Genomic DNA, 18,695 nt, shown 5'->3' with positions numbered 1-18,695 from the left:
TGCTCCCATCTCACCCAGCTCATGGGGGTCCTGCAGGGGTGCTGGAAGAAGAAGAGTTCGAAGAGAACAGCAAGAGCCCGGTCAGAGAAGCAGAGCGGTGAGTGGCCCCAGCACCGAGCACCCCACAAATGGCTGACAGCCACCAGCAGCCCTGACCCGGGGCTGTGCTGGGACTGATGGCCGCTCACTCTGTCTCCTCTCTTGGCAGCTTCTGCACCAGTGGACAAAGGAGCGGAGAAGTTCACCCTGATTCCACAGATGAGGCGAGTGGTGGAGGAGACGCCCAGATCCTGCCCCAAACCCCTTGGTCCATCCCTTGGTCAGGACTCTCCACTGGAGCTGCCAGTGGGGACAGAGCAGGAACAGGTCCCTTGGAATGGCAGGGACCAGGCACAGAGCTCCCTGGAGCAGCTCCCCAAGGACAGTGGGGACAGGGCACAGAGCCTCATGGACACGGAGCTGCTCCCCTTTGGCCTCCCAGCCACATCCCCGGCCACAACGGAGCTTCTGACCAAGCTCTTCCAGGCCATGCAGGAATATGACATTACCAAGCAGCAGTGGAAGCAGCTGTGGACAGTGCCAAAGCAGGGGCAAGGGGCAAGGGACGCCTGCGATGGGACTCCCCCCAGGGAGCCAACCTTCCCTGCTGCCAGGATGGAGGAGCAGGGGCTGCTGGAGCTCAGACTGTGTTCCCCATGCCTTGGAGTGGAGGTGGCGGGGCCAGAGAAGGATGCAGAGGGGGCCAAAGACAAGGACATGCGACCAGGCAAAAGAAGGTCCATGGAGCTGGAAAGGAGCAGCCCCAGAGAGTCGGGCAGGAGCAGCGCTGTGGACATGGACATTTGCAGCTCCATGGTGCTGGGCAGGAGAAGCCCCATGGGGCCCGGCAGGAACAGCTCCATGGGGCTGGGCAGGAGCAGCTCCATGGTGCTGGGCAGGAGCAGGTCCATGGGGCCTGGCAGGAGCACCTGGACAGAGCCCAGTGCCCAGTACCAGGTGCCCGAAGTCAGCGTGCGTGGGCAGGCGGCCCCAGGGCCGTGCAGGGCAGGATGGTGCCTGCAGGAGGCCTGCGCCTGGATCTGGCAGTGCCTGAAGACCTGGTGGAAACGCTACTGCTGCTGGCCTCCCTGAATACCCTTCTGCATGCCCCCATGATTGCAGCGCTGAGGGCAGCACGCCGACGGAGGGCATCCTCACCTGTGAGGGCTGGGGCTGTTCAGCCTGGGGCAGGAAGGGCTCAGGCGGGCTTTGGGGTGGCACGAGACCCCTGAAAGAGAAATTCTAATTGTAACTGCTCAGCAGTGGGGACGAGGACATAGGACCAGGCAGAAGAAGCTCTGTGAAGCTGGAAACGAGCAGCCCCAGAGAGTCAGGCAGGAGCAGCGCAGGGGAGCTGGGTGCCAGAGTATGGTCCTCATGCATTGGAGCGGAGTTGCCAGGGGAGGAGGTGGACATGGACAATGCTGCATATGCAGTTAAGGACAAGGACAAGGAGACAAGCCCAGGCAGGAGCCACTCTACGAAGCTGCGCAAGGAGCCTGATGGAAGTGAAAAGGAGCAGCCCCATGGGGAGCTGGAAAGAAGCAGCTCCATGGGGCCCGGCAGGAGCACCCCGACAGAGCCCAGTGCCCAGCACCAGGTGCCTGCAGGCAGCATGCATGGGCAGGCAGCCCTGGGGCCGTGCAGGGCAGGACGGTCCCTGCGGGAGGGCTGCGCCCGCCTCTGGCACTACCTGAAGGCCTGCTGGCCTGCCTGCATCCAATTCTGCAAGACCCTGTGGTGGCAGTGCTGGTCTCAGAAGAGCGACGGGGTCCCATACTAGTGAGAATCTGCGGCGTGGGACTGGGAACCCCCCTGGGATGTCCCCCCATCTGAACTCTTACAAAATTAAATACTGTCTGTATTCCCGATTACTGTGATTCATCCAGCCATCCCGTGGCTGGGGCTGCGACCCCCTCAGTGCCTCACCCTAGCAGGGACGGGCTGGCACTGGCACTACTGGTATCCACCAAACCGGGAGGTGGGGGTCTCTGGTACCCCAGTGCCTGCGCTGGCATCTGGGGAGCGGGGTGGGCTGGAGAAATGGGTCAGCAGGAACCTCCTCAAGTTCCACAAGTGCAAAGTCCTGCCCTGGGCAGGAACAAGCCCCAGCACCACCACAGGCTGGGGCCATCCGGCTGCAAAGCAGCTTGGCAGAGAAGGTCCTGGTGGGCACCACGTTGACCCCCAGCAACGGTGGCCAAGGCTGGCCAGGGCTACAGCGGTAGGAGCGAGGGCAGCAGGTCAAGGGAGGGGATCCTCAGCAGGATGCCAGAGACAGGAGTCCTTGCAAGGCAGCGAAGTTTCCCTGGGTGCTGAGATAAGGACCAGCCCCAGCTTTGTCTCATAGCCATTCTGGAGGGGGAGCGCTCAGGGGCTACCCGTGGGCAGCAGAGCTGGATGGTGGGATGGAGCCAGGGCCGGGCTGCGATGCCCCGTGCACGCACCTTCCTTCCTGTCCCATGCTGAACCTCCTCCCGCGTATCCCTTTGCCAAACACCTCCTTCTCTCTCTTTCCCACGTACAGGCCTCAGCTTCCTGCTCCCTCAGTTTCAGGTGGGCCTTGAAGCAGAATGAGACCTCTGGCAGAAAGCACCTGGAGAGACTCGAGGTTGCCATTCAGGTTTTGGGAGCTGGGGACAGTGAAGATCTGAAGCCCATGACACTCCCATCAAGAAAGAAACATTAGCAGCATACGACGGAACTTGAGCCGTTCAGCAGCAGGTGCTCATGCAGCACAGCTCGTCTGTGACAAGACTCTTCACATGCTTCCTCGCTGTTCTTTGGACACTCTCCAAAGCCGGAGGTAAAGGCGGCATTAAGTACCTCAGCCCTTTCTTCCTCCTCGCTCACTGTCTTTGGCCCCACATCCAATAAAGGATGGAGATTCTCACAGAATCATGGAATGGTTTGGGTTGGAAGGGACCTCAAAGATCATCCAGTTCCAACCCCTCTGCCATGGGCAGGGACACCTTCCACTACACCAGGTTGCTCAAAGCCTCATCCAACCTGGCCTTGAACACTTCCAGGGATGGGGCATCTACAACTTCTCTGGGCAACCTGTTCCAGTGCTTCACCACCCTGAGAGGGAAGAATTCCTTCCGTATATCTAACCTAAATCTGCCCTCTTTCAGTTTAAAGCCATTGCCCTGTGTCCTGTCACTACACACCCTTGTCCAAAGTCCCTCTCCACCTTTCTTGTAGCCTCTTTAGGTACTGGAAAACTGCTGGAAGGTCCCCCCGGAGCCTTCTCTTCTCCAGGCTGAACAGCCCCAACTCTCATCCTGTCTCCATAGCAGAGGTGCTCCAGCCCTTGCATCATCTCCGTGGCCTCCTCTGGACCCCGCTCCAACAGCTCCATGCTCTTCTTGGGTTGGGGACCCAGAGCTGAACACAGCATTGCGGGGGGGTGTCTCACAAGAGCAGAGGAGAGGGGCAACATCACCTCCCTCGACCTGCTGCCCATGCTACTTAGGATGCAGCCCAGGACATGGTTGGCTTTCTGGGCTTTTCACAGATACAGGAACTGAAAGGAAACACAGTCACAAAAGGGGATTCTTCCAGGAAAAGTGTTCCATTTTCCAGTGGGCAGAGCCCCAGATAGTATAGAAGGGCTGACTCCATCTCTGATCCTCTTGAAGGAACCTCTAATTTATTCTTACAGAAGGTGAGCGATGAATACAGTGACCAGGACTAGAGGGGCCCTGCCTCCGGCCAGGGCGAGGAGAAGGATAACAGGATTTATTGGACTGTATGGTTTCGATGGCCTGGCACATCAGACCGACAGGAATATAAGGCTTTAGTGGACACCGGTGCACAATGCACCCTAATGCCTTCAAACTATAAAGGGGCAGAACCCATTTGTATTTTGGGAGTTACAGGGAGATCCCAACAGCTGACTCTGGTGGAAGCTGAAGTGAGCCTAACTGGGAATGATTGGCAAACACCGTGTTGTGACTGGCCCAGAGGCCCCGTGCATCCTGGGCATCAACTACCTCAGGAGGGGGTATTTCAGGGACCCAAAAGGGTATCGGTGGGCTTTCGGTGTAGCTGCTGTGGAAACAGAGGAAACTGAACAGCTGTCTGCCCTGCCCGGTCTCTCGGAGGACCCTCTGTTGTGGGATTGCTGAGAGTTAAAGAACAACAGGTGCCAATTGCTACCACGATGGTGCACTGGCAGCAATACCGCACCAACCGAGACTCTCTGGTTCCCATCCATCAGTTGATCCGCCAACTGGAGAGCCAAGGGGTGATCAGTAAGACTCATTCACCCTTCAACAGCCCCATATGGCCAGTGCGTAAGTCCAACAGAGAGTGGAGATTAACAATAGACTATCGTGGCCTGAATGAAGTTACACCGCCACTGAGTGCTGCTGTACCAGATGTGCTGGAACTCCATTACAAACTGAAGTCAAAGGCAGCCAAGTGGTATGCCACTATTGACATAGCTAATGCATTTTTCTCAATCCCTTTGGCACCGGAATGCAGGCCACAGTTCGCTTTCACCTGGAGGGGCATCCAGTAAACCTGGAAACACAGCCCCACCATTTGCCATGGGCTGATTCAAAATGCACTGGAACAGGGTGAGGCTCCGGAACATCTGCAGTACATCAATGACATTATCATATGGGGTAACACAGCTGAAGAAGTTTTTAAGAAACGGAAGAAAATAGTTTGGATGCTTCTGAAGGCTGGTTTCGCCATAAAACGAAGTAAAGTCAAGGGACCTGCACAGGAGATCCAGTTCTTAGGAATAAAATGGCAAGATGGGCGTCGCCACATTCCAGTGGAAGTGATCAACAAAATAGCAGCTATGTCTTCACCAACTACTAAGAAAGAAACGCAAGCCTTCCTAGGTGTTGCGGGTTTTTGGAGAATGCACATTCCAAGTTACAGCCTAATTGTGAGCCCTCTTTACCAGGTGACTCGGAAGAAAAATGATTTTAAATGGAGACCTGAGCAACAACAAGCCTTTGAACAAATTAAAAAAGAAACAGTTCATGCAGTAGCCCTGGGCCCAGTCCGGACAGGACAAGATGTAAAAAATGTACTCTACACTGCAGCCAGGGAGAATGGCCCTGCTTGGAGCGTTTGGCAGAAAGCACCAGGGGAGACTCGAGGTCGACCACTTGGGTTTTGGAGTCGAGGATACAGAGGACCCGAAGCCCGCTACAGTCCCACTGAAAAGAGATACTGGCACCATATGAAGGAGTCCGAGCTGCTTCTGAAGTGGTTGGTACTGAAACACTGCTCCTCCTGGCACACCAGCTGCCAGTGCTGGGTTGGGTGTTCAGAGGAAGGATCCCCTCCACACATCATGCAACCGATGCTACATGGAGTTAAGTGGGTTGCACAGATCACACAAAGGACCCGAACAGGAAACCCCAGTTGCCCGGGAATCTTGGCAGTGATCACAAACTGGCTGGAAGGTAAAGATTTTGAAATGTTACCAGGGGAGAAATTGCTACGTGCTGAAGAGGCCCCACCATATAATAAACTCTCAGAGAGTGAAAAGCGGTGTGCTCTGTTCACGGATGGGTCATGCCGCATTGTAGGGAAACATCAAAAGTGGAAAGCAGCTGTGTGGAGCCCTATGCGACGAGTTGCAGAAGCTGCTGAGGGAGAAGGCAAATCAAGTCAGTTTGCAGAGGTGAAAGCCATCCAACCGGCCTTAGATACTGCCGAGCAAGAAAAGTGGCCAATGCAGTACCTCTGTACAGACTCATGGATGGTGGCAAATACTCTGTGGGGTGGATACAGCAGTGGAAGCAGAGCAACTGGCAATACAGAGGCAAACCCATCTGGGCTGCCCCGTTGTGGAAAGACGTTGCTGCACGGGTAGAAAAACTAGTTGTGAAGGTACGTCACGTGGATGCTCACGTACCAAAGAGTCGAGCAACTGAAGAACACCAAAACAACTAAGAGGCGGATCAGGCTGCTAGGATTAAAGTTGCTCAGGTGGATTTGGACTGGCAGCATAAAGGTGAAAAATTTTTAGCTCGTTGGGCCCATGATACCTCAGGCCATCAAGGAAGGGATGCAACATACCAATGGGCTTACGACCGAGGGGTGGATTTAACCATGGACACTATTGCACAGGTTATTCACGAGTGTGAGACATGGTGCTGTGACATGGCACCCCAGAAAGAACTGAGTCAGACAATGGGACTCACTTCCGCAATAATCTTATAGACACTTGGGCCAAAGAACATGGCATCGAGTGGGTATATCACATCCCCTATCATGCACTGGCCTCTGGGAAAATTGAGCAGTACAGTGAGCTGCTAAAAACAACACTAAAAGCAATGGGTGGTGGAACTTTCAAACACTGGGATAGTCATTTAGCAAAGGCCACTTGGCTGGTTAACACTAGAGGTTCTGCCAGTTGACCCGGTCCTGCCCAATCAAAACTCCCATGTGTTGTAGATGGGGACAAGGTCCCTGTAGATTCATAGATTCATAGATTTCTAGGTTGGAAAAGACCTTAGAGATCATCGAGTCCAACCTTTCCTAATCCCCATTAAACCATATCCTCAAGTAGATCATCCACCCTATTCTTAAACACATCCAGGGATGGGGACTCAACCACCTCCCTGGGCAGCCTATTCCAGTGGCTGACAACCCTTTCAGAGAAGAAATACTTCCTAACATCCAACCTGAATCTCCCCTGACTAAGCTTATGCCCATTTCCTCTTGTTCTATCACCCAACACTAATGTAAAGAGTCCTTCCCCTACCTCCCCACCATCTTTTCTCAAGTATTTATAGGCCGTAATCAGGTCTCCCCTCAGCCTCCTCTTCTCCAGGCTAAACAGCCCCAACTCCCTCAGCCTCTCTTCATAAGTTTTATTTTCCAGCCCCTTGACCAGTTTAGTCGCCCTTCTTTGGACTCGCTCCAGGAGCTCAATATCTCTCTTAAAGCGAGGGGCCCAAAACTGGACACAATATTCCAGGTGTGGCCTCACCAGTGCCGAGTACAGGGGCAGGATCACTTCCCTGCTCCTGCTGGTCACACTATTCTTGATACACAGTAGTGCGTGTAAAGAATATGTTGGGGAAGGCGGTCTGGGTTAGTCCTGCCTCGGGCAAAGTCATCCATTCGTGGGATGACTTTTGCCCAAGGACCTGGGTGCACTTGGTGGGTGATGCAGAAGGATGGAGAAGTCCGATGTGTACCCCAGGGGGATTTGATTCTGGGAGAAAATAGCCAGTGAATTAAATTGTATTACGTTAAGGCCACACACTGGTCATAGACCTGAGCGTGGTTCCTTTTTTGTTCACATTCCCAGGAACAGAGTCAAGCGCCAAACAACTTTATTGGAAAGAGAGAAAAGAAAGATGCAGAGAAGGGAAGAGTTGGAGGAGAGCTGCCACCACGGAGTTGCGGCATCCCAACAGTCCGACTCCTTGAGCAGGTGGATGCAAAGTCTCCTGTCCTGCTTGGCCCCACCCACCACCCGGCAGTGGAGTGCATGCCCAGTGCTGTGACTCGGGGTCTCCGGGAGTCTTCGGTGGTCTCCGGGCCCCTCTGTTTTTGGACCCCAGGGTCTGGGCACATGCTGTGTTTCCTGGAGCCGTTTCCACTCTCAGGTCTGTCGGAGGGCAGGAGATCTTTGGCACAGCCAGTGGTCTTCCTTCCCCACGATGTTCAGACGGATGTCGTGACTGGTGTTTCTTCAGAGATGGCTCTCCGTGGTGGCGCAAGTGATAGAGGTAGAGAAAGAAAGAAGAAAAGAGATGGCGTGTAACAACGATTTTCAACATCGCAAGAGAGACTTAACAATTTTGATATCTGATTAACACTGAGCCAATGAACAATAATAGCTAACAACAATTTTCAACTTCGGAACAGAGACTTAACATTTTTAACATCTAATTAACATCAAAACAACAGTTTAACAACCTTAACATCTAACCAACATTGACTAGTAACAACATTTGGTGTAACGTCGGGAGCAGGTTGCGGGGATGGCCTACATGGACAGTGACAACGACAAACATAATACCCACATAATCACAAAATTAAAAGAAGGGTTAGGCAGTAAATTGGGAAAAACATCGACATAAATTTCATCTTTTTTTTCTTCTTACGATTTTGGGAAATGTAAAGCCAGAAAGTTTCGCCCTTGTGATCCACGCAGCCTGCTGCCCTGGTCTGTTTGATTCTGGGTCAGCGTGCGCAGCAGTAAATTGATTTCCACGCCCCCTGTCCAGAGCGCATGAGTGGTTTGGAGCTAGAACGAGTTTTGGCAATTGGTGTCCAGCGACTTTCCTGAGACTGACATCTCCGACCCTCAGTCATGGATTGTGCCGGACACACTAGCCACGAGCTCCAGATGCAGTGTGCAGCAGCCTAACACCGTACACCACCTCGCCTTACCTGGCAGACTGTTTGGACAAATGGGCTCCGAAATCATGGACTAAATGAACTCGACAGACGCGTTAGAGGGATGGCCCATAAATTAAGGGGATTAATTGAACTATGTTCTGAGCCTGACGCAGATGGTATAGAATAAGGGGTGGATAATGTCCTGGGTTGGGCTGGGAAAGAGTTAACTTTCTTTTTTCGAGGGAAGCTGAAAGGAACACCCTTCAGGCAGCTGACCCAGCCTGGCCAATGGCTACTCAATACCATGTCCTGGCATGCTCTGAGTGTATACTGGGGGAGCAGCCAGGGGAGGGGTTTTGCTTCGGTGATCGGGAGCGGGCATGCGTCCTGTTTCGCGTGGCGGTTTGTTTCATTTTGTTTAGGCATTTGTACGTTTGTAGTTGTTTACCCTGTTCCTTCCTTTTCCTGATATTGTTCTATTAAATTATCCTTATCCCAACCTACTGGTCTCGCCCCTCTCGATCTGATTTTCTCCTGCCATCCCACCGGGGGGAGGAGATGAGCAAGCGGCAGGCAGCGTGGTAGCTCAGCCAGCTAGGCTAAACCATGATAACGGGTGAGGTGCTCCCACTCCTGATGCTCGTGCTGCAGCTCAGCATCATCTCCACGATGCTGCGGGCCAGGCGGCTCCAGGTAGGTGACTGTTGCATCGCAGCGCACTGCACTGCAGCGGCACGGTGTGGAACAGCATGAGGGGCTATGGGCTGGGCATGGGAGCTGCTCCCATCTCACCCAGCTCATGGGGGTCCTGCAGGGGTGCTGGAAGAAGAAGAGTTCGAAGAGAATGGCGAGAGCCCGGTCAGAGGAGCAGAGCGGTGAGTGGCCCCAGCACCAAGCACCCCGCAAACGGCTGACAGCCACCAGCAGCCCTGACCCAGGGCTGTGCTGGGGGCTACCAGCCGCTCACTCTGTCTCCTCTCTCGGCAGGTTCTCCACTAGTGGACAAAGGAGTGGAGAAGTCCATGCCAACCGTGGAGATGTGGTGAGTGCAGCAGAAGACTCCCAGATCCTGCCCGAGACCCTCCTCCTGTGCCCTGCTTGTGTTCATGCTGGGCAATGCTGCCCACCAGTCGAGGGGGGGAAGCTGCCCAGAAGTCCCTCCAGAGGGTCTGAGGTGAAGCAGCGTTTCTTTCTTCTCCTCCTCTACAGGGCTGGAGCAGAGATGTGGAGCCCAGAGCACCTGTCCAGAGTAGCCCCTCTGGCCTCCATGGATTCTCTGGGCTCCCTGCTGTTGAGCAGCCCCTCCTCCCAGTCCTCCCTCTACTCCTTCCTGGAGCCCTGCCCCAGTGCGATGGCCAAGCTGGCAGCACTCAACCACTTGAGACAAGAGCGTCCCCCAAGGCTGTTGAGATGTTGGCAGGGGACACAGGGCCATCCCTTGGTCAGGACCCCTCACTGGAACTGCCAGTATGAACAGAGCAGGAATGGGTGGCCAGAGATGGCTGGGACCGGGCGCAGAGCTCCGGGGATGTGGACCTAGTCAACCGGGGGGTTGGACTAGATGACCTTTGAAGGTCCCTTCCAACCCTAACCATTCTATGATTCTATGATTCTATGACCTGCCCCCCAGCAGCCCTCCAGCCACAGTCAAGGAGGAGCTTGTCTTGGATTTCAGCAGTGCTGTCCGTGCCATCCAGCGGGTGACTGAGCATCAATTAGAGCTGCTGCGGACATGGACTGCACCAGTGGCAAGGAGCAGAGCTGCCATGGATTGACAAGGCCATGGAGGAGGCAGCGGATGGAGATATGGACAATGAAAACAACATGGGGCCACACACAAGCAGCTTCATGGAGCTGGAAAGGAGCAGGCCCACGGAGTCAGGCAGGAATAGCCCTGGGGAGCTGAGCAGCAAGAACCTCACGAGAGTGAAGAGCAGCAGCCTCATGGAGACGCAGAGAAGCAGCTCACGGGCAGAGCAGGAGCAGCTTCCCAAGGACAGTGGGGACAGGGCACAGAGCCCCATGGACATGTAGCTGCTCCCCTTTGGCCTCCCAGACATGTCCCCAGACATGCCACAGCTTAGTCTCAAGTTCATCGATGCCATGCAGGAATACGACATCACCGAGCAGCACTGGAAGCAGCTGTGGGCAGTGCCAAAGCAGAGGCGAGGGGCAAGGGAGGCCTGCGGTGGGACCTCCCCCAGACAGCCAACCTTCCCTGCTGCCAGGATGGAGGAGCAGGGGCTGCTGGAGCTCACAGTGTGTTCCCCATGCCTTGGAGTGGAGGTGGCAGGGAAGATTCGGAGAGGGCCAAAGACAAGGACATGGGACCAGGCAAAAGATGGTCCATGGAGCTGGAAAAGAGCAGCCCCAGAGAGTTGGGTAGGAGCTGCCCTGTGGACATGGACATTTGCAGCCCCATGGGACCGGGCAGGAGGAGCTCCATGGTGCTGGGCAGGAGGAGCTCCATGGGGCTGGGCAGGAGAACTCTGACAGAGCCCAGGGCCCAGAACCAGGTGTCCGCAGGCAGTGCACGTGGGCAGGCAGCCCCTGGGCCGTGCAGGGCAGGATGGTGCCTTCACAAGGAAATGGAAAGATATGTGCACAAGCAAAACTTCAGGCAAAGAATCAAAAATGCAGAGCAAATCTATTCTGTCATCAAGCTGCAGTAATCTTCCCTGTGCTGATGTGAGCCACTAGCTGGCCCACCTCAGCAAGGGCAGGTCTGTCTGTTCTTCTTCTCACTGTACTCCCAATGTCGCTTTGCCTGTGGTTTGCCGGGAGCTGTAAATCACTCCAGCCAGGCTCACAGCAGGATATTGTCTGCCTCCTTGGGTTCTTCTACAAGTAGCGTGAAGTGACCAAGTGAACGACAGCTTGAAACTGCAGTGGGAGAGATTGGGAGGGGAGTTAAGCAACAGGAGAGGTTCCCTACCTCTCGTTTACTGTCTGCTCAGGAATATCTCCTAGAGGGAAATCTCTGGGCACATCACAGGAGATGAAACAACTCCACCTGCTTAAATATCTCAATCAGTGCTGGCTGAGTAGGTAGTTTCATTCACATTCAGTACAAACTGATATTTTTCAAGCAGAGCTCCTGCTGCTTTAGTGAATGAGCCCGGTATCTCTGGCTCTCCAGTGGCGGGGGGGGGTGTCTGTCTGAATGTTATCTTAGCTTTTTCAGGATCACCAGTGTAGCCTTGACGAGGACGTCACTCACAACGAACTCATCTGTGTCCAGCACAGCTGCATCATAGGCTGTGGGGCTAGACGGGCCAGGCCTCCATCTCTCCACGCTCTTGGCTTTGTCCCGGTCACCACGGATGCCCCGAGCAGATGGGAGAAGCTGTCGATGGCCACTGGCTGTGGTGCTGTTGGTCATTTCTTTGCCCCTGACAGAAGACGCAGAGGGCACTGCCAGCAAACGAGACACCTTGCAGGAGGTGCTGGCCTTTCCCAATGCCCCAGCTGCAGGTGTCATGGGCTTTTCCCTTCCCCTTGCAGAAGGGGAACCATCCATGACATTGACAAAGACCTTAAACAGTGCTGGCCTTATTACTGACCCCTGAGGAGGAACGCCTGATGATGTCAGCATCCCTAAACCATATTGCTCAACACCAAATCTACACGGTTTTTGAACACCTCCAGGGATGAGGACTCCACCACTTCCCTGGGCAACCTGTTCCAACACTTCACAACCCTCTCTGTAAAGAAATTTTTCCTGATATCTAACCTAAATATTCCCTGGCGCAACTTGAGGCCATTCCCTCTCATCCTGTCATTCATAACGTGGGAGAAGAGACCAATCCCCATCTCCCTACAACTTCCTTTCAGGTAATTCTCCTCCTTGTGTCCCCTGGCTGTCCTTGCTAAGAAGTCTGTACCCTTCCATTCCAACACTCCAGTCATAGGATTCATCCCACCACGTCTCCGTGATGTCAACAAGATCAGAAGCCTGCAGGTGTTCATACATCTCTAACTTCTCTTGTTTATTCCCCATGCTACGTGTGTTTGCATAGATGCATTTAAGTTAAGTTCAGCTGATGAATCTGACTTCCTGGCTGGAGTGGCTGGAATTCCTTCCTGCTGCTCTTCAGGTGCTCTCAGCTTGTCTTGATCCAGCCCAATGTTATCTCCTTCCCCCTTCCAGTCCAGTTTGTCCCCAGCACTGCTCCCACACAGGCCTGGATGCTCCAGTGCCGTGCAGAGAAGCACAGGGGCGGCCCGCGGACACAGTCGTGGGCATGGGCATCTCCAGAGCGGCCGCCGGGACTCAGTGGCCCATGTGGCGCAGAAGCCATTGGACACGGCAGGGGTGCTCCCGGGCATCGCCACGGGCTGCGTGGGGACCAGCCCTTCCCCTAGCCGTCTCTGGAAGGTCGCTCCCGGGCTGATCTTCTTCTTATCTTTCCTCCAGAGATAAGAGTGTGAGGGATCCTACTGGCAGGGGTGGACGAACAGCTGCCGGGGACCCCAGGACGTGCAGCAAAAGCAAGGGTTTTACTTGCGTTTTACGCTGATCAGGCCATGCACTACCAAAAAGCTGCAGCAAACCAAATGCAATACCTCCTGATCAATTAACCCTGTTATGTTCTTATACTCCGGGTGTCCCCGTAGTAGCATATAAAACTTTCACTTTCCACAACCGCAGAGCTCCAAATAGAACCCTTCTCCTGCGGCACTCAAGTCACGAATTTCGGAGGGGTTCCTACCCTGAAAGTAATGCCTTACAGTATATTAATATACCCGGAGACTGTGCACCCAGACCTACTGGACCAGGGCATCAGAGGATCTCCCCAAAAATCCTTCGGTGCTCGCTGGAGACCTCTCGATCCCGTAGATCCGTCAAGTCTCAAGAGCAGGATCCCAGTTGGGTCACCAAAATTGACACCAAAAACACAGACAGAAACTCTCTGACACGGTTTGCAGTGGTAGAAAGCAGCATTGCTTTATTGCGGCGCCAGGTGCACAGGGGATGTCTCCTCCTGGCACGGACACCTAACCCCTGGACTGAAACTTCGTTATACGCTACGAATGAGTTCACGTAGTCATTGTTACTCTCTTCAACAACTGGTTAATTTTCTCTCGATTTACATGTAAATCACTTCACATGCTCAGTTCTCTTCCTCTGCCCCTTTCTTTTGGGTCTGGGGTATGTTTAGGGCAGGTGGTCCATGAGCCGGTGGTGGCAATCTCTCCCTGCCGGAATTACGTTTTCCCCAAGTCACTGCTGGACATGTTCACAATTCAGAAAAAGATGATAACAAAGTTTATCCTTTCTCTGGGATGTTCCCTTCAAGGGCAGAGAGTTCTTTGATAAAGAGTCTCTCTTCTAATCACTCCCAGCAGCTTCAAGGATGCTCATCTTGTTCTGTTCCTTAAGCATGAGCAAACTCAAACCTCTCGCACCTCCCCGTGCCGCCCCTTGGGGCGCTGCGCAGGCTCAGGGCCGGTCGCCATTTCCGGGGACCTGCCTGTCGCTGGCAGCGGGGTGCTCCTGCTTTTGCTGTCCCGTGATGCAGGAAAACTGGAAAGCCCTGTGCAGAGCCCCAAGCACCCTCCTGAAGCGGGAGGGCCGTCCCTGCCGGGTCAGGGCCTGCGGGAGAGCAGCGATGCCTGTGGGGGACGGAGAGAGATGTAGGTGAGGGGCTGGGTGGGTAGCGGGCAAGCTCCTGCCTGCCCCTCGCCACCGCGGGCTTTCCCCAGGGAGGGGTGGCCGGGGCACGGCCAGCGCCCCCCCCGCGTGCAGTGCTGCCAGCCTGGCCTGGTGGCCGGGCCAGCACAGTCCTCGCCAGGGCGGCACTTGACTCGGAGACGTATCTGGGTCATCCTCGTGTATGTCCGTGCAGCTGGAGGAAGGCTGTGCATTGCCTCTCTGCTCGGAGGGCACCTGCACGGAGAGAGCAAGAGCACAGGAATGCAATGGAGGGCATGTCAGCGGTGTGACATGGAGAGTATCAGGCTGGGCAGAATTCCTTGAGGTTGTTGGTGGGGTGGGACTGCTGACCGCAGCACCCCAGCCTTTGCCTCAGGGGCTTGCTGGGTGAGCTTCCGCGCAACACTGGCCCCTCTCTGGCCCCAGTTTATCCGGGCTGTGCCAGGCAGAGGAGAACTGCTGGCAGCCTGCCCTTGCCACACCGGCACCTCTGGCTGCTCTGGCCGGCCCCTGAGGCAGTGGTGCGACCCAGGCCCTCTCTCAGGGCCCACCATCGCTTGCAGGGCCTGAGCCTGTTGCGCAGCCGAGCTGGAGAGCATGGAGGGTTGGGAAGAGGGTGGGGACCCTCATCCACCCCGCTCGGACTGGGCTGTGGCCATGGCCACAGATACTGTTCCTCAGCCCTCGGGGCTCATGTCAGCAGGAGTCTTGCAGCTCTGTGCACAAGGCTTGCCTCATCTGTCTGACACTGACCCTTTGGCTCCCCGGATGCGGAAGCGGGATTTGAAGACCCCAGAGACAACTCAATATGAGTTAGCTGCAGGAATCTCATTTATTGCGCAGTTCTTATTGCTTATATAGACAACTTTTGTCAGTCATCCTGAGACCACACCTTTTCTACACCATTATTGAATGATACATACGCTTGTCATGTTTAACAGACTATTTCAAACAAACACCCGCCTAGCGAAGCTCTGCCCTAAGCAAACACTACTCCCTTATCATACAGCATAGTTTTCTTATCCTTTACATCAAGGGCATTCTGCCCTTGAGGCCTATCTCTTGAGCTCCAGTCTTTATTTACACATGGTTTTCTTCGTGCAGTCTCTTCAAAGATCCACACTCCCTGGCTATAAACAAACTCCAACACCTGGGCACTGGTAGCCACGCTGAACTGCCCGCTGATGTGATCCTTTCCTGTGTCCATTTGTGGTGTTTCCAGGAAGCTGAGGAAACGAACCGGGCAGCACGCGACATGGCTTTAGACGACTACTACAAGGTGTATGACTGGGCCCTGCAAAGCTCTAGTATGGACACAAGCAGCCCAGTCTCCTTGTCTGCAGCACTCCCCAAAGCAGCCTGTACTGCAGGCGCTGCTCTTCAAAGTGGGGGAGCGTAAATGCTTCCCGGGGCCCAGGAGCAAGGCTGTGGCAGAGGGGCTCTCTCAGACTCCCTCCCAGTCCTGCCCTCTCCTCCGCACTGGTGCCTCTGGCGCTGCCCCTGCATGTGTTCCCGTGCTGATGGAGGGGCTCTCTTCCTCTCTGCTGCATTGGAAAAAGGAATGGCCGGGCTGTCCTTTGCTGCCCACACAGCCAGCCCTCAGCTTTGGTCTGCTGTCATTCATGGGGGTGCCTGCTGTCTCCCAGGACCCTCAGACCTGCTCCTCTTGGCACTGTGAGAGAAGCGGTCACTAGGCATGTGGCTGCTGCCGTTCCCCTGTGCAACTGGGCAACCCCACCAGCACAGTGATGAGGACAGGACAGACAGTGGTGGAGGTGGCCAGCGGGATCAGAAACAGTGTCTGAGCATCGAGTCCTCCTGGTCTGTGGCCTCTTGCAGTCATCTGCTCTCCCTTCCTTATAGGTGCCGGCATCGACATGCGGAGAACTTCCAACACCTACGATGGCAAAGGGAATTGGCGGTGCAGGGTTTTATGGCTCTTAGGTCTTCTGAACCCTCCTGAGACTATTTTGCAGGTATCGTAGCAGAAATCAGCAGGGAAGGTTTCCTTCTGTCCTGCAAAGCTGGGAACCGAGCTCAGGGGCTCTCCCCTCGGTCCAGTGGTGCTGCTCAAGGCCACGGTGTCGCTCAGGTTCATGAAACCAAAGCTCTATCACCGGTCTGGGCTTGCTAGAAACCAGTGGTTCCCCTCAGGAGAGGGACGGAGCTGAGCTGAGCTGAGCTGAGCTGCTGCATCTTGCCCACAGTCCCCTGCCACAGCTGGGTGCAAGACTTTCTCCCTGGTGGCCCCGTTTCCACACGCATCCCTCAGAGCGCCTTTTCGGGGTGGGAGACGGGAGGTGGGAGGTGCCCTGCGGAGCCCCTGGGCAGAGACATGTTTCTGCCAGGCACTGACGAGGATGAGTTCATAACCAGGATTCTCCTCTGCTCCGTAAGACTGAGACCCGCTTTGTCAGGCAGGCAAGAGAAGGCCTCCTGCTTCTGCTCATTTCCTCACGTGTGCCTCATTCCCGAGCTGAAGCAGACCCCGCAGACACGCCGGCACCAACGTGGCGAGCTACAGAGGCACTTGCGCTGCCCTGGCACTCTCTAACCCTTCACTGCTCTCCCATTCTGGTTGCAGCCGGACTTTTACCCAGGAAGCTGCTGGCCTTTACGAGGGCATCAGGGCCAGGTGGTCATCATGTTGCTAGCACGAGTCCATCTGACTGCCATCGCTGTGCAGCACATCACCAAAGAAGCACTTCCATCTGGGACTGTCGACAGTGTCCCCAGAGACATGACTGTCTTTGTAAGTCTCTACTGAGTGCGTCTGGCGGGGATCTGGCCCTGGGGGAAAGCCATGACAGGGTCTCGTTGCTTTTGTGCATCCTCCGAGGTTCGTGTCCTGCTTGCTGCTGAGCACTGCAGTGCCCTCGTGGGACACTTCAAGGGCTCTAGAGGTTTCATCCCTCTTAAGGCTTGTTCTGGCCAAGCACCTCAGGGTTCTTGACCAGAACTCAAGGTGGAGACTGAGCTCCACCTGAACCAGTTCTCCACTAGGGCTAGAGCCCCAGGAGAGGGTGGGTAGGGGACAGGGCTGTTCCAGCACATGTGTCTCTTTGTCGGGATGTGCCTGAGCTGCTCTCCTTGTGCTTTGCCTCCGAGGGAGTGGACGCAGATGGAGAAGAGGAGACTCTCCTTGGGACATTCACGTACAACGTGGAAGCAGAGGCTCTTCAGATCTTCCCTCTGAAGGTACAGTCCACGCACGGGGGCAAGATGCCAGGGAGCAAAACAGGTTTGCCTGCAAGTCCATGGCAGGAATAGTGTGAATGGTTTTTTCCACAACCGAGAGAGCCCTGGCGGGGTTGGGAGAGCTGAGGAGCACGCACTGGTGGTAGCGAAAGGACAGCAAGGACAGGGTCAGGCCTGTGGAAGCATCATCCCAAGAGATCCCTGGCTGCACCCACTGCCTTCAGCAGAGTCAGCTGCACGCGTGGCCACTCCATCCAAGCAACGTCTTTGTGCCATGGAGAAACAGGGACGCCTGGTCAGGCAGCACCGTCGCTCCATGCCGTGGCCCGCTGGCAGGCTGGACAGTGTCCTCTGCTCCCAGCGTAGCATGCACCTTGTCTCCCGCCTGCCAGGAGGAAAGCAGCAGAGCAGACAGTGGGAGCTTGGTGGGGTCGCACCCCAGCTGCCCCACACGTAGGAGCACCTGCCCGGCCTCTCTGTTGGCACAGAGCAAGCAGCAGAGGGAAGGGGCAGAGGGAAGGGACATAGCCCCAGCCGGGCAGGCATGCAGAGGATGACCGGTGCCTTCCTCCCTCCCACGATCCCAGCCTCCCCAGCAGCTGCGGCACCAGCAGCGAGCCCCGGATTTGCACAGCCACCCCCACCCACTCTCAGGAGCTTGTTCCTGAGCAGGAGCAGGGCTGGCGAGAGGGGAGACGGTGACTCCTTTGTCACTGCCATTTCCTTGTCCCTCTTTTCTTCACAGAACACTCCGTTTCCCAGAGCCTTTTCCTACATCAAACTTGTTGTGAAGAGCAACTGGGGATGACCAGAGTACACCTGCATTTATCAAGTGCGGGTTTACGGGAAGATGGCACAGGAAAGCCTCAACTGAAAACAGCAGGAAAAAGGGAGGACAAACATGAAAGAGGAGGGGAGTGTCGTGGACCGTCATACATCAAAATGTATTTATATATTAATATAAACCATAAAATTCCAGCTAATAGAGTTCATTCTCATTGCCGAAATGTCTGATACTAATACCTGGAAATGTTTAAAAGCATAAAATCTAAAACCAAATGGGTTTTACTTCGGACAGAGAGAGTCTATGGCACAAGACGCTGCGCTGTTCCAGGACACGTTGGAATGTCCTCAGCTTACACTTCGGCGGGCGTTCTATACCGTGCTTTTGCTAAAAGTCACAAAGCCAGAATGCTGAACTAGCCCAAAGCCACAGTAGCCAGAAAACCAGTGCACCACTAGGAAATTCTAGACAAATATATGGAAAATGATAACACTAGGGGTTTTATTCAGCTTTTTATTTTTATGAAAAATGAACAGCTGGAGCAATATTATTATTTGGGTGAATCCTAGACCTCGCAAACATCCAGGACTCATTTTTGAATGAATAGGGCCTGTATATTATCCTCAATTTGTTGGCCGAACACTTCTATAAATAATGAGATCGGAGTAATTGTTACAGTAGAATTTTCTA

The 18,695-nt window shown here is 54.7% G+C and overlaps 1 protein-coding gene across 1 annotated transcript; it reads left to right on the top strand.

Moving 5' to 3' along the window:
- The first annotated feature begins 15,278 nt into the window (after positions 1 to 15,278).
- LOC147526405 (SUN domain-containing protein 5-like) lies at positions 15,279 to 17,293 on the top strand. Its single transcript, XM_086629863.1, has 4 exons — positions 15,279 to 15,330; positions 15,887 to 15,999; positions 16,608 to 16,775; positions 17,132 to 17,293. Exons 1-4 carry the CDS (start codon positions 15,279 to 15,281, stop codon positions 17,291 to 17,293), a joined length of 495 nt encoding a protein of 164 aa, XP_086485989.1.
- Positions 17,294 to 18,695: the final 1,402 nt, after the last annotated feature.

This window comes from Tauraco erythrolophus, chromosome Z (assembly GCF_009769465.1).
Source record: "Tauraco erythrolophus isolate bTauEry1 chromosome Z, bTauEry1.pri, whole genome shotgun sequence".
Classification (NCBI taxonomy): domain Eukaryota; kingdom Metazoa; phylum Chordata; class Aves; order Musophagiformes; family Musophagidae; genus Tauraco; species Tauraco erythrolophus.
The sequence above is the reverse complement of the archived record's forward strand: the minus strand, read 5'-3'. Positions and strand labels throughout refer to the sequence as shown.